The following is a 16,046-nucleotide window of genomic DNA, read 5'->3' on the forward strand; positions in this document are numbered from 1 at the left end:
GCGTACACGTGGTAAGAATATACCCGTGGCCTCGACAATGCTCCCCGCATACACACTACTCGGACTCTGTCCAGTCGCTATCTGGCAGAGTAGAGGTAGCAAGATTATACACTAGCTGATCTGGAAGCCTCCTAAAGGGTTACCAATAGGTTCGGTCCGGTATACTAACCAGCGACCGGCCTACAAACATCGTTTTAGAGCTGTACCCTCAAAATGTAAGGAAGATTGGATTTTGCGATTATAAAAATAAGAAAGGGCTGACCGGAACTTAGCTCTGGAGAATAAACATGGGTTCCACCACTTCAAGCCTCCAATAAGCAAAGTGGTGGTATTGCACTGGTTGATGAGAGTCATCTACCACCTAGCTATGGCAGATATAAGCTAGTCCGTAATCAAGTCACAAAGGATATTGCATGCCAGACAAGCAAAGTCTGATTATGAGAAATCCTTGGCAAGGGATGCAAAGAAAAACAACAATAACTTCTGTATTTATGTAAACTCTAGAAGGAGGTTGATGAATCAGATTGGTCCACTTGGTGTTGGTGGTTCGACTGTTGATGATCCTGCTCAGAAAGCTGACTAACTAAATTAGTATTTTGCATCTATATTCACACATGAAGAATTCTGTAAGGAAGGGGAGAACAGAAGTTTCTAAATTCTAACAGGGAGCTAAATGATTTTGTTATAACGGAGAGCAAAGTGGAGGAGAACTTGTTGAAGTTAAACATAAAAAAGGCACCTGGGGCAGATGGAATCTATCCAGTTATATTGAAGGAAGCAGTGAGGGGAAATAACTGAACTACGAGAGAATCCTTAGATTCAGGGGGAAAGGACCCATGTACTGGAGATGTGCAAATGTATCCCCAATTCACAAAGGTTCAAAGGGTGATGCAAATAATTATAGAACTGTTAGTTTAACTTCTGTTAAGGAGAAAATAATGGAGTCACTTGTTAAAGAGGTGATTCAGGATCACCTAGACAAGACTGCAGTAATAGTTCAGACACAGCATGGGTTCATTAAGGGGAAGTCTTGTCTGACCAATTTCATTGGATATTATGATGTGGTCACAAAGGAACTGGATGCAAAAATAATTTTGATATCATATACATGGATTTCGCGGACTTAAAGACCATTAGCATTAGCATCAGTAAAGGCATTTGATGCCTCTACTGAAAGCATGCTTATGCAGCATCAGCCAAAAAAAAAAAAAAAAAAAACCACTTCCACTGCACCCCTCTGTTCGTTTGAAATACCTGTCCAGCTGAGCCTTAAACTTATTTAGGCTATCAACTTCCACGACAAGGGATGGAAGTCTGTTCCACCAACCAACCACCTGCTGGCTAAAGGCAAATTTCCGCACGTCTATTCTACATCTGTCTTTCCTCAATTTGAATTTATGCCCTCTCAGGTGATTATTCTGGGAAAGAGGAAGAATCCCATCAGCATTGAGCATGATCAAACCATTCAAAGCCTTATATACCTCGATCAGGTCACCTTGCAGGTACCTAGTCTCCAGATGTTGCAACTTGCAGAATTTAAGCCTTTCTTCAAAAGCGCACCCCTTTGTTCCTCTCACCAAATTTGTTGCCCTTCTCTCTACTCATTCTAGCAATCTACATCCTTCCTAAAATGAGACCTCCAGACCTGTATACAGTACTCAAGGTGTGGCCTGACCATTGCCTTATACAAAGGGATAATCACCTCCTTGTCTCTGCTAGCAAAATTCCTATATATCATTGACAAAACTCCATGACCTGCTCTGGCAGCCCATCTGTACTACTCAGAGAACTTCATATTTGACTGCACAATTACCCCCAGGTCTTTTTCATTCTCCACCTCCCTGAATGTAGTACCACAGAATTGGTAAGTTTCTCTTGGGTTACTGTTACCCATATGCAATATTTTACATTTGCCAATGTTAAACTTCAGTTGCCACTTCTCAGCCCATCTGCCTAACTTTTCTAGATCCTCTTGCAGTAGCATACAGTCTTTAGTGTCATTAACAACTCTGCCAACCTTTGTATCATCTGAAAACTTGGACATTAAGCCTGATATACCTTCATCGATATCCTTGATAAATACACAAAACAACAATGGGCCCAGCACCCTGGGGGAATCCGCTATTTAACATTAGTCTATGTAGAGCAGTGTCTATTTATTACCACTCTCTGCCATCCCACTCAACCATTCCTTTATCCATCGCAGTAACTTGCCCTTAATGCTATACCACTCCAACTTGTACAGCAGTCTTCCATGTGCAACAGTATCAAAAGCTTTCCTGAAATTCAATTATATGATATCAAAATTATTTTTAGCATCCAGTTCCTTTGTGACCACATCGTAGTATTCAATCAAATTGGTCAGACAAGACTTCCCCTTAACAAACCCAGGCTGCTGTCTTGTCTAGGTGATCCTGTATCACCTCTTTAACTAGTGACTCCATTATTTTCCCTGGAACAGAAGTTAAACTAACAGGTCTATAAATATTTGTGTCACCCTCTGATCTCCCTTTTTGTGAATTGGGAATACAATTTGCACATCTCCAATCCACGGGGACCTCCCCTGACTCTAAAGATGCTCTCATAATTATGGCTAAGGGTTTGTTTACTTCCCTTGCTGCCTCCTTCATTATAACTGGATAGATTCCATCTGCCTCAGGTGCCTTTTTTATGTTTAACTTCAACAATTTCTATTCCACTTTGCTCTGAGTTATCACAAAATCGCTTAGCTCACTGTTAGAGTTTGATAAACTTCTGGCATTCTCCTGTGTGAATGTAGATTCTTCTGTCTGATCAACGATTGCCAGTATGGATTCCGTCAGTGTCGATCCCCTGGTGATATTCTGGCTTATGTCACCTATTTATGGACTAATTCAATGGAAAGGTTCGGTGAAACACAAGTAGTTGCTCTTGACATCTCAAAGGCTTTTGATTGTGTTTGGCATAAAGGTCTTCTAAACAAGCTTCCATCTTATGGTTTGCCAACTGTTTTTACTAATTGGTTATCCAGTTTTCTCTCTGATCGCTCACTGAGGGTGATGGTAGATGGCTTTGTTATTGTTTGTTATTTGGTTTTTTTAGGAGCATTAGCAACTAAGGCCATATTGCTCTGGGATATGCGTTGGTCATTCCCTGACCTTTCCGCATCCTCCGTATTTGGTGGTGACGGGCTCAAACCCTGGTCTAATCAAGAAGCACATGCTACGCACTGCTGCTCCTTCCCACCTGGCTACGGAGGAGCAGGTAGATGGCTCTCTGTCTTCTAACTTCTCCACTAATGCCGGTGTCACCCAAGGCTCAGTTCTTTCTCCCACTCTTTTCCTCTTGTATATTAATGACCGGAAATCCTATCCATAGTTTTGCCGATGATAGCACATTGCATTCCACTTTCCCTTTTGAGAAACCTTATCCTGCTCAATCAGCTTCAACTTCTCGAAAATCTGCTACCAATTCCTTAAATGCCGATCTTCAGGTAATTCTTCAGTGGGGCAAAGACAACTTAGTTGATTTCAACCCTTTTAAAACTCAGTCTTGTCTTATATCTTGCAAAAAGGATTCTTTTGCTCCTATGCTTATGTTTAGTGACACTCCGATTTCTAGACAAAATGATATATCTCTTTTGGGGATTACCCTGACTTCTAATCTCTCTTGGCACAAGCACATTACAAATATTGCTTCCTCTGCATCTAAAAAACTTGGTTTTCTCTTTCGCTCTCGGCGTTACTTTTCTTCCAAACAGCTGCTCACTCTGTATAAATCGCAAATCCGCCCTGCCATGGAATATTGTTCCCACATCTGGGGTGGTGCCCCCAAAACCTCTCTCAGGCTTCTTGATTCCATTCAGAAGAGGGCAGTTAGGTTAATTAATGATTCATTTCTAACAGAGTCTCTCCACTCGCTTTCTCATAGACGTACTGTTTCTGCTGCATGCCTCTTCTACAGATACTTCCATGGGCACTGTTCTTCTGAATTGGGTTCTATAATTCCCGCTCTCTCTTTCAAAACAGTCTGAACACGTGCAACATCCATTTACTGTCCAACTTCAAACCCACAGAACCAACTTTTCATCTTCCTCATTTATTCATTCAACTGCCGTTTTCTGGAACAACCTTCCTTCATACGTATTTCCTGAAAATTACAATCTACAGAAGTTCAAGTTCAATGTCAACAAATATCTTCTTTCGTCTTCTCAACCTCCAACCCAAGCACGGTACTAAGTACTATAGGTTCTAATACCTCTCGTGTTTGGTTTTTTTAGGAGCATTAGAACTAAGGCCATATTGCTCTGGGATATGCGTTGGTCATTCCCTGACCTTTCCGCATCCTCCGTATTTGGTGGTGACGGGCTCGAATTTGGGGTTCACATAAAAAAATAAAAAAAAAAGATGCAAAATACTCATTCAGTTTATCAGCTACTTGAGCAGGATCATCAATAGTTGAACCATCTATGTTAAGTGGACCAATCTGATTCATCCTCTTCCTTCTAGAGTTTACATAAGTCGAGAACTCTTTGCTGTTTTTCTTTGCGTCCTTTGCCAAAAGTTTCTCATAAATTTGCCTTCGCCTGCCTAACCTTTGTAACTTGATTACAGACTAGCTTTATCTGTCGTAGGCTTCTTGTGTCGCCTAATAATTGACATGTACCCAATGCATTTTTCTTCTCTGCCATGAGCCTCATTAATTCATCCGACATTCATTTAGGCCTGACCCTTGAACAGTATTTCTTGGTTGGTACGAAAAGCCTAGTAGTCTCCAAGATTAAGTCCCTGAAGACTTCCCACTTAGAATTCACCATTGGTAGCATCATCAGTTGATCCCACTCTATAGAATTTAAAAACTCTCTAAGACCTCTGTAGTCACCTTTATGAAAACAAAAACCCTTCCCTTTACCCTTGATCATAGATACATCTTTAAGTAAATCTCATATCAGTAAACTGTCACCTAGTGGTTCCTTTATCTTCAAATTCGTAATGCATGCGTCATCACTGCTGATAAACAGATCAATGGTATTCTCCCTGTGGTTGTCCCTCGAACATGTTGGTGTAGAAAACGATCCTCCAATAAATCCACAAAAGTCTTGCTAGCATGCGAGTGACCATTCCGCAAGTTCCAGTCAATATCTGGAAAGTTAAAATCCCCCATTACAAGACATTCTGATTTATTGACCCATTCTAGTTCTCTGCACAACTGTTCATTGTATTCATCATCGTCATTAGGCCTATAAAATACTCCTACTCTGATTTTCCATTTCCCAGTGTTTATGTCACACCAAACAGACTCGACATTGCACTGTCCACCCATGTCAACCGGATGCACTTCCTTAGATTTTGTGTGTTTCTTAACTAACAGCATAACCCCTCAAAGCCTATTTCATTTAGGCTTGTTCTATAACTGTGTCATCTATGGTTAACTGCTCTTTGCATCCTTTCAGCTGTTCGGTCATGATGTTCTGTCTCTCCAAGTGGTCCGATATCTTCTTGGTTAGGCAGCTGGTCGGAATCTTGTACATTGTTGGGAGTTTGAATTGGATTGATTTTGGGTTTAGTAGTGCAACAGCTACCTAGGCTATAATGTGCCAACAATGATAAATGAATAGATGCACTTATTAAAAATAATAATAAAAAAGGTTGTTAAAAAGGTTACAGTTACCCGGGAATATTGGTCACTATGTCAGAAAAAGAATTACTACAAAACTATGCATAAAAGCATTCAGCAAAGTATAAAAGATATATAAAAAAAGTAATAGAAGTATATGTGACAAAAGTATATTTTAAAAATAAGTAAATGTTTATCAATTTTAAATAGGTAAAAACAGATGACATGTGGTCATTGTCAGGAGTATCTGACAATCAGATGGTTAAAAGAAGTAAAAGATATACATCATTCATGTCTAAAGCATGGACATCCAATTAAAATATGTCTAATGGTTAAAATGATGTCACAGCACTCATACACAGGATGGTTGTCAGCCTGCAGCAGAAAAGATTGTGTAGGACAACTATGACCTATGCAGAGGCAAGCTAGAGCAACTTCCTCTCTTTGGCTCCTGCGCAGACTTGACTGCCATCTTTGGATTACAGGCTTAATTTAATACAACTTGTTTGTGGCCTTTCCATCCATGATTGTTGCCACTGGCAACAATCATGGATGGAAATAAGAAATGTAACATGATTGTTACATTTCTTATCACCTGCATATAGTCTGTATAGGGGCCTAGCAGGCTGTGATTGTTATGGGATTGTGCTGATCTGGCAGCAGCATATGCTAGATCATTTCCTTTGATCCCAATGTGGCTTGGGATCCAGCAGAAGCGGATATCAAATGTAGATTCACAAAGGGTAAACAACTTCTGCTGAACCCTGGACAGAACTGGATGTGAATTTTATCTAATTCTGGATAAAGCCTGTAATGTGCTTAAACAATCAATGTAACCCATACACCTTTGATAATAATTACTTTTAATGTGGTCCATGGTTAGCTCTATAGCATACAATTCTGTGGTATATACTGCACACCTGTGGAATTTTCGGACAAACCGTGCCTGACTGCTCTCTTTATGATAACCAAGTGAGGCTAGAAAGAGGGATGCTCATCCTCTTTAGATCCAATTTGGTGGAGCTGACTGAGTCACTTGAAGTTTTTGACAGATTTATCAAATATGTTATTGATGTTTTTGGACGATGTCCAATTGCTAGATAGGGCAACCTATCTCCTCGTGTCATGGTGAGGATGGTAACTCAAGGTGGGGAGGAAACGCCACCTCCACTGCAAGCGAAATGGTTATTCTTTTTTGCAAAAGTCTTTGTTGTTTGGAGAGATGACTTGCTTGTTAGTCACTAACATTGTTGTTATGAGTTACAACACTAGTAACCATTTGAAAATGGATCTGACGATAGTCCCAACTGGAGAACTAAGCTGCATATGAGCAGAAGATTGGCAGTTTTGGGATAAAGGTCCTGACAAATGACAAAATGTACAGTATACACCGATGAGCCAAAACATTATGACGAGCGAGTCGTTACGAAATCGAAGAAACTGCAGGTGAACTACTGTGCGTGCGCAGGTCGGGACAGTTATAAAAAACACCTGATACTGAGCTCCGTTAATCAATGTTACTCTTGTTCTTCAGATGGGAAAGGCAGCAGACAAATGGGTCAGAGCATATCCGAAATGGCACGGCTGGTGGGGGTGCTCACGGTCAGCCATGGTTAGTACCTACTGAAAGTGGTCCGAGAAGGGGAAACCCGCAAACTGCCAGCGATGTGTTGGACGACCATGGCTCATCGATGCTTGAGCAAAGGCTCTCCTGTATGGTAAGTGGCAACAGAAGGGTGACTGTGGTGCAAATGGCCAGTAATTGGAATGCTAGTGACGGGAGAAATGTGTCACACACACAGTACATCGAATCCTGCTGAAATGAGGCTGCAGGCCGCTCCGAGTGTCCATGCTAACCACAGTTCACAGGCGACAGAGCCTACAATGGGCAAGCGAGCATTGAAACTGAACCTTGAGTGATTGAAAGGTTGTCTGGTCCGATGAATCACATTTCCTGTCCTGTTGCACATGATGCAACAGGAAATGTGGTCCGATGAATCACATTTCCTGTTGCACCATGTGGATGGCCGGGTACGTGTGCATCGTTTACCTGGGGAAGTGATGGCGCCTGGATGCACCGTGGGATGTAAACAAGCCGGTGGCAGCGGTGTCATGCTTTGGGCGATGTTCTGCTGGGATACCCTGGGTCCAGTCATCCATGTGCTGAGCACTCGGGCATCTACCACCTACTTAAACATCATTGCTGACCAGGTACACCCTTTCACAACAACGGTCTTACCCCCCCACCTGGTGGTGCTGTCTTTTCAGCATATGCCATGCCATGCCACACCGCCCAGATTTTTCAAGACTGGTTCGCAGAACATAGGATGACTTCCAGATATTACCCCGGCCTCCAAATTCCCCAGACTGTGGTTTGTGTTGGAACAGCAACTCCAATTTGCGGCGTCTCAATCATGACCTTATAGGAATTAAAGGATCTGCTGGTTACGTGTTGGTACCAGATAGCACAAGACACATTTAGAAATCTTGTAGCATCCATGCCTCACCGGGTACAAGCTGTTTTTGCTGCACATGGAGGACCGACATCATATTGGGTAGGTGGTCATAATGTTTTGGCTCATCGGTGTATAGTTACAATGAATCCGTACACTTTTCTAGCCTTGGCTGTCTCCAAAATAAACAGAAAACTTATTTATCACTTATTTATAGTCTGTTATGGACATTAGACTGTCTCTGATGGAGAGGCTGTATAATGGTGTGGGGGCATATTGCAAAATGTGAGGTTTTGCACTCGGGGAAATAAAAACCCAAAAAATAAATTAAACACTTGAAGAGAAGCCGAATTCTGTGCAGTGCAGACAATTTACAAGGATGGGGCCCACGGAGTCCATCAATAATTTATCTTGAAATATAGAGAATATTTTAACAAAGGAAAGAAAGATACAAGGGCACCATGAGGAGAAACGCTGAATATGTGGACGACTACAGCTTGGTGACTAGGTGCCTTGGAGGGCAATTATAAGAGCTTGAGAGGGAACAGTAAAATGAATGAATGAAGGTGAAATTTTCCTAGAATTAAATGGCTCTAGAACCAGAGAGAGCATAAATTCAAATGGGTGGTGGGGGAAGTTTCCTTTAGTCAGCAAGTCGTGAATCATGGAATCAATTGTTTTCATAGGTGAAAAACTTAAACTGCAGCCATTATCAACCCAGTGTAGGATGGAAGCCTCCTCAACAATTCATGCTGATGAGGCTAAAGGAAAGGCCAGCTGGAAACACATAGGTTGTAAGTTTTTTTTTTTGGCTGGCATAGCAAAAGCCTGGCCTCCTTGAATCATATAACCAATATTAATACTAAAATGAGGGAAACATAATTCTCACACTTTAAACTTTCACTACGATTTGTAGCTACTATTCAACAAATGAGAAATTCAGTAAAACATATACACATGCACATAAAAAAAATTACTTACTTTTAGATCCACTAACCACTAAGCCTAATTCTGCAGAAACAACAATGCAACCAACTTCATTTTCATGACCAGTCAATGTAGCACGTGGAGTTGGCACATCTACAAAAGTAATTGAGTTAATCAAAGAATCTGGCAAACAACAACAACATAAAAAAAAAAAAAAAAAACTAATTTAAATAATAAAATGCTTAATATTTACAATTATAAAACTTTACATTAAGTGTAAAGTGTTGTCTAGAGACTTGCCTTTTGAGCTGTATGGTTTGATGAACTTGAAGAACTCTTAAACTTAAGTGAAAATTAAAAGTTTAATTTTCACTTAAAGTTTAAAGTTTAATTAAAAATCAAATAAATCCCCTCCCCCAGTAAAAATAAAAACAGTAATAAATATGTTTGTTTGATAACTTATTAACATGCTACCATGTGAAGAATGTAAATATAATGTAGTAAGGTAAGTTATATTTACCTTAGGAAAATATGGAGATAAAAAAAGTGTAAATTTAAATCTGTGTATAAATTAATGGACTTTAGAAAGTAAAAACAGAAGATGTTGTCGCTATCATAAAATGTGACTGAATGTAAACAGTTCAGCCAGATTATTAAAAGTGGTAAAACGTAAAAGCTGTGCATCTGTAAACTTGAAAAATTTGATAATAAACAAGATGAATGATTAAAACAGTTTTTGCACTTTACACACATGCAGGTGGGTCATGCATCCTCAGAAAAAAGGCATGTGTCAGATAACTGTGACCTAGGCAAAGCAAGAACAACTTCCACTCTTTGGACCCTGTGCAGACTTGACTGCCACTGCTTGATTACAGCTTTAATCTGGTGTAGTTTATTTGTGGCCTGTCCATGCTAAGAATCTTGCCATTGGAAATATAATTTTGTGTACACTTAATTTGTTTTTTTTTAGGAGCAACTAAGGCCATATTGCTCCAGGGATATGCGGTGGTAATTTCCTGACCTTTCCACATCCTCCGTATTTGGTGGGCTTGTGTGCACCATTTGCCTGAAGTCTGTAAAGGGGGACTGACAGGCAGTGATTATCCAGGGAAATGGCTGGTTTGGCTACTGTATCTGCTAATTCATTTCTCCTGATCTGAATGTGGCTGGTGAACCAGTAGAAGTGGATGTTAAAATCTGATTATATGAGAGAAAAAAGCATCTGCAGAACCAGGTATGTGTGTGGTATGGTTGTTTATTGGCACTTAGCTGCTATGGCTATAGTGTACCTATTCGTAGGAACATTAGAAAATAATTAACAATGAAGCCAATTTAAATTAATTTCAGTTCTGACACCTATTCATAAAAGATGATACACTCCAATTTGTTTTAAAAATATGATGTTGTGTCAATGGTTCACGAAGATTAGCCAGATTTTGAAATATTGAAGCTCGATGTTGATAGTGTGGACAGTCAATCAGAATATGTTTGAATGTTAGATGTTCTAAGCAGTGTGAACACTGAGGAGGATTATCACCCGTTAGTAGATGGAAGTGAGTCAGACGGCTGTGTCCTATTTCATTTGTGTGAGTACCACTTCTTCCCGATGTCCTGTCTGATTGCTTGAGTGCCAAAACTTTGGGTCTTGTTTCAACTGGGAAAGTTTGTTATTTGCTTGGTTATGCCATAACTAACTCTGTCCATTGTGCATGGCATGCTGCTTGAATTAAGATATTATAATCAGGTGCTGGAATAGGAAAAGAGGCTAGGTCTAAAGTTGATGGACTTTTGGCAGATATATCAGCCACTTCATTTCCTTTTATGCATGAATGTGCTGTAATCCAGCAAAACTCCACTAGTTGTTGAAGATGATAAATCTGCAATAGCAAACTCCAGATTTTCATTAAAATATGGTGATTCTTTCGAGAGGGATTCTGCATTGCTCTAATTGAGCTGAGAGAGTCAGTGTAAACTACATATTTTACAGATGGGTGTAGAGTCAAATTTTCTAGAGCTAATTGTATTGCATACAGTTCTGCTGAAAAGTCGATATATACTCAGGTGAAAGAGAAGCTGATATGATAGCAGATGGAAACACTGCTGCTGCTGCTCCAACAGTTGAAAGAGATTTGGAACCATCCGTATATATTGGCAAGAAATCAGCACAGCTTTGAATATGGCTAGCATATGGAGTTGTTGCACAGTCAGTGCCGGTAGACGATTCTTTCCCCATTGAAGAAAATACGTATCATAGGTCAGTTGAGGAAAGGTGGTCCATGGTGGATGAGAGTAATTCTTTATCTGTTGCCTATTATGGAGAGGAACATTCCAATTCTGTGATATTTCAAGGAGTTTTTTACTTGGTTTATTTTTGTAGAGGTTGATTAAAAAAGGTATGGCTGAATAGAATGCGAAGAGCAAGTCTGTATTTTGGCTGCATATTTAAGTAATAGTATTTTTCTGCTGAGACGCAGAGGGGGGGGCTCACAAGCTTCAATGTATAGATTCTGAGTTGGAGATGTCCTATATGCTCAATTGCAATCCGCAGTGCATTATGTTGAATAGGATCCAGCCAGCGTAGTACATTCCTTCGGGCAGAACCATAAACTGGAGTACAATAATCTAAAAGGGATCTAATCAGTGCTCTATATAAGAGTAGCAAAGTTGTGCGATCTGATTCCCAAGACGGGGCATATAAAGCTCTTAGCATGTTGATCTTTTTAAGACAGGCAGTACGTATTAATTTAACATGCTCAAAGAAGTTTAGCTTACTGGGGAGAAGACAGAGAGTGGTAATCAATGGACACTGCTCGTCGTGGACTAATGTTATTAGTGGAGTCCCTCAGGGCTCAGTGTTGGGTCCATTTTTGTTTTCTGTATTCATAAATGATATTGATGAGGGTATATCAAGCTTAATGTCGAAGTTTGCAGACGATACAAAGGTAGGCAGGGTTGTCAAGGACACTACTGACACTATGCTGCTGCAACAGGATCTGGAAAGGTTGAGCAGATGGGCTGAGAGGTGGCAAATGAAGTTTAACATTGACAAATGTAAAGTATTACACATGGGAAACAGCAACCCCAGAGCAACGTATCAACTCTGTGGTACTACACTGACAGTGGTAGAGAATGAAAGGGATCTGGGGGTGGTTGTGCAGGCAGATATGAAGTTCTCTGAACAGTGCAGACGGGCTACAAGAGTAGCTCATGGTGTATTGTCAATGATATATAGGAATTTTTCTAGCAGGGATAAGGAAGTGATTATTCCCTTGTATAAGGCAATGGTCAGGCCACACCTAGAGTACTGTATACAGGTCTGGAGGCCTCATTTCAAGAAGGATGTGGAGCTGCTGGAACGAGTGCACAGAAGGGCAACAAGATTAGTGAATGGAATAAAGGGGTGCTCTTACGAAGAAAGGCTTAAGTTTTGCAAATTACAGTATCTGGAGACTAGGCACCAGCGAGGTGATCTGATAGAGGTGTATAAAGCCTTGAATGGTTTGAGCATGCTCAATGATGATGGGATTCTTCCTCTCGCTCAGAATAATCACCTGAGAGGGCATAAATTCAAATTGAGGAAAGACAGATGTAGAATAGACGTGCGGAAATTTGCCTTTAGCCAGCGGGTGGTTGGTTGGTTGGTGGAACAGACTTCCATCCCTTGTCGTGGAAGTCGATAGCCTAAATAAGTTTAAGGCTCAGCTGGACAGGTATTTTGAACGAACAAAGGGGTGAAATGGAAGTGTTTTTTTTTTTTTTTTTTTTTTGGCTGATGCTGCATAAGCTTGCGTTCTTGCATCAAATGCCTCTACTAATGCTAATGCTAAAATACTGTCCAGGATTAGTCCCAAGAATTTGATATTGCTGGCAATCGGAATGGTGCAATTTGAAATCCGAAGTTCAGGATCTATATGCAATTTATGTTGATTGCAAAAGTGGATCACAACTGTTTTCTGTTGGGAAAGACGATATCCATTGAGCTCAGCCCACTTCTGTACTTTATTGAGGGACATCTGCAATTTTCTTTCGATAGATCTCATGTTCTGAGAATGGCAAGAAATAGAGAGACTGTCAGCGTAAAGGTATGCCTCTACAGTATTTGGGAGTTCTTTTGTAATGGAATCGATTCTAAGGGTAAAGAGGGGTGCACTCAATACTGATCCTTGCGGTACTGCTTCTTCCTGCGAGAATGTACCAGAAAGGGAATTTTGGTATCAAACTTGGAAAGAGCACCTCTGGAGGAAGTTCCTAATAAATATAGGCAGGTTGCCTCGTAGATCAGATTACGAAGGTCACTGAGAATGCCGTACTACCAGGTAGTATCAAATGCCTTCTCTATATTGATGGAGACCATAACAAGGCATTCGTTTTTCACAAAGGCATTGCAAATTTCAGATTCAGCCTTGATCATCTGATCTAAGGAGGACCTGTTTTTGCGAAAGCCATGTTGACAATTACTCAGTAGACGTTGAGTTTCAATGATCCAAGTGAGCCGACTGTGGATCATTTTTTCAAGAATTTTACCAAGGAAACTTGACAGAGATTGGTCTGTAACTATTAGGCCTGGAGGGATCTTTTCCAGGTTTCAAAAATGTCAAAACTGTAGCATGGTGCCAAGAGGTTGGATAAATATTTTCCAGGAAGATTCAGTTAAAAAAAGCCTAGAAGCAGTTGTAAGTTTTTGTCATAGAGATGCTGCAGCATGACATAATATATGCCATGTAACCCAGCAGCACTGTTTCGTGTTGTTCTGATGGCCTGTAAAAGTTCACAATATTGCAGAGGCTGATTATATGGAAGTGATAGTGAGGTTTGAAGTTGATAGGTCTCTGTTCGGTGGTGGCCTTAATTTTCTTGAATTTTGGAGTGTAATTTGATGCAGCTGAGACTTGAGCAAAGGTTTTGTCCAAGGCATTGGCTAAATATAGAGGAGCAGAGAATTCTTGCCCATTGCAGGAAAGAATTGGGAAAGGAACAATTGGAAACTTCCCAGAAAGCTGCCTAATTTTCTTCCATATTAGTCTGGAGTCTGTACTTCTTTTGATAATAGATGCAAACCAAGTCCAACAATCTTTCTTGGCTTGCTTTTGAATGTAACGCGCTTTTGCCATTAACTTCTTAGCATTAGCAGAGGCATTTGATGCAAGAAAGCAAGCTTATGCAGCATCAGCCAAAAAAAAAAAAAAAATAAAAATAAATAAATAAAAAATAACAACTTCCACTTCACCCCTCTGTTCGTTCGAAATATCTGTCCAGCTGAGCCTTAAACTTATTTAGGCTATCAACTTCCACGACGAGGGATGGAAGTTTATTCCACCAACCAACCACCTGCTGGCTGAAAGCAAATTTCCTCACGTCTATCCTACATCTGTCTTTTCTCAATTTGAATTTATGCCCTCTCAGGTGATTATCCTGAGCAAGAGGAAGAATCCCATCAGCATTGAGCATGCTCAAACCATTCAAGGCTTTATATACCTCTATCAGATCACCTCGCCGGTGCCTAGTCCCAGACACTGTAATTTGCAAAACTTAAGCCTTTCTTCGTAACAGCACCCCTTTGTTCCATTCACTAATCTTGTTGCCTTTCTCTGTACTCGTTCCAGCATCTCTATATCCTTCTTGAAATGAGGGCTCCAGACCTGTATACAGTACTCTAGGTGTGGCCTTGACCATTGCCTTATACAAGGGAATAATCACCTCCTTATCCCTGCTAGAAAAATTCCTATATACATTGACAATATACCATGAGCTACTCTTGCAGCCCATCTACACTGCTCAGAAAACTTCATATCTGCCTGCACAACCACCCCCAGTCCCTTTCATTCTCTACCACTGTCGGTCTAGTACCACAGAGTTGATACATTGCTCTGGGGTTGCTGGTTCCCATATGTAGTACTTTACATTTGTCAATGTTAAACTTCAATTGCCACCTCGAAGCCCATCTGCTCAACCTTCCAGATCCTGTTGCAGTAGCATAGTGTCAGTAGTGTCCTTGACAACCCTGCCAACATTCGTATCATCGGCAAACTTGGACATTAAGCTTGATATGCCATCATCGATATCATTTATAAATACAGAAAACAATAATGGACCCAATACTGAACCCTGAGGGACTCCACTAATAACATTAGTCCACGATGAGCAGTGTCCATTGATTACCACTCTCTGTCTTCTCCCCCTCAACCACCACTTTATCCACAGCAGCAATTTGCCTCCAATGCCACACTGCTCCAATTTGGCAACAGTCTTCCCATGTGCAACAGTATCAAAAGCCTTTCTAAGATCCAAGTATATAATATCAAAGTTATTCCCTGCATCCAGTTCTTTTGTGACTGCATCACAATCCAATCAAATTGGTCAGCAAGACTTCCCCTTAACAAAAACATGCTGTGTCTGAGCTATGACTGAAGTCTTGTCTAGATGATCCTGCAGTGCTTCTTTAACCAGTGCCTCCATTAATTTTCCAGGAACAGAAGTTAAACTAAGAGGTCTATAATTATTTTTGTCGCTCTTTGATCCTCCTTTGTGAATTGGGGTTACATTTGCACATCTCCAGTCCATGGGTACTTCCCCTGAGTCCAAGGACGCTCTCATAATTATGGCTAAGGGTTTGCTTACTTCCTTTGCTGCTTCCTTTAATATAACTGGATAGATCCCATCCACCCCAGGTGCCTTTCTTGTATTTATCTTCAACAATTTCTCCTCCACTTTACTCTCAGTTATTACAAGATTCTCTAGCTTACTGCCAGAGTTGAATACACCTCTGGCATTCCCCTCCCTCCTCACGTGTGAATGTCGATGCAAAATATTCATTTAGTTTGTTAGCTACCTGAGCAGGATCATCAACAGTTGACCCATCGATATCAAGTGGACCAATCTGATTCATCCACTTCCTTCTAGATTTTACATTGTTTTTCTTTGCATCCCTTGCCAAAAATTTCTCGTAATCTGCCTTCGCCTGCCTAACCTCTTTTGTAACTTGATTACAGATCAACTTGTATCTATCATAGGCTTCTGGTGTCAGGTGTTAATTTGTATGTATCCCATGCATGTTTCTCTCTGCCATATGCC

General features: G+C 40.6%; 1 protein-coding gene across 1 annotated transcript in view; it reads right to left on the minus strand.

Moving 5' to 3' along the window:
* Nucleotides 1-16,046, minus strand: part of rg (A kinase anchor protein rugose) — a 1,582,765-nt gene that overhangs the window by 34,424 nt on the left and 1,532,295 nt on the right. The window contains exon 55 of the mRNA XM_090384432.1: nt 9,030-9,128. Within this exon, the coding sequence (XP_090240558.1) occupies nt 9,030-9,128 (99 nt within the window). The remainder of the gene's footprint in view (nt 1-9,029; nt 9,129-16,046) is intronic.

This window comes from Mastigoproctus giganteus, chromosome 11, assembly GCF_048544385.1.
Source record: "Mastigoproctus giganteus isolate SK-2022 chromosome 11, ASM4854438v1, whole genome shotgun sequence".
Lineage (NCBI taxonomy): Eukaryota > Metazoa > Arthropoda > Arachnida > Uropygi > Thelyphonidae > Mastigoproctus > Mastigoproctus giganteus.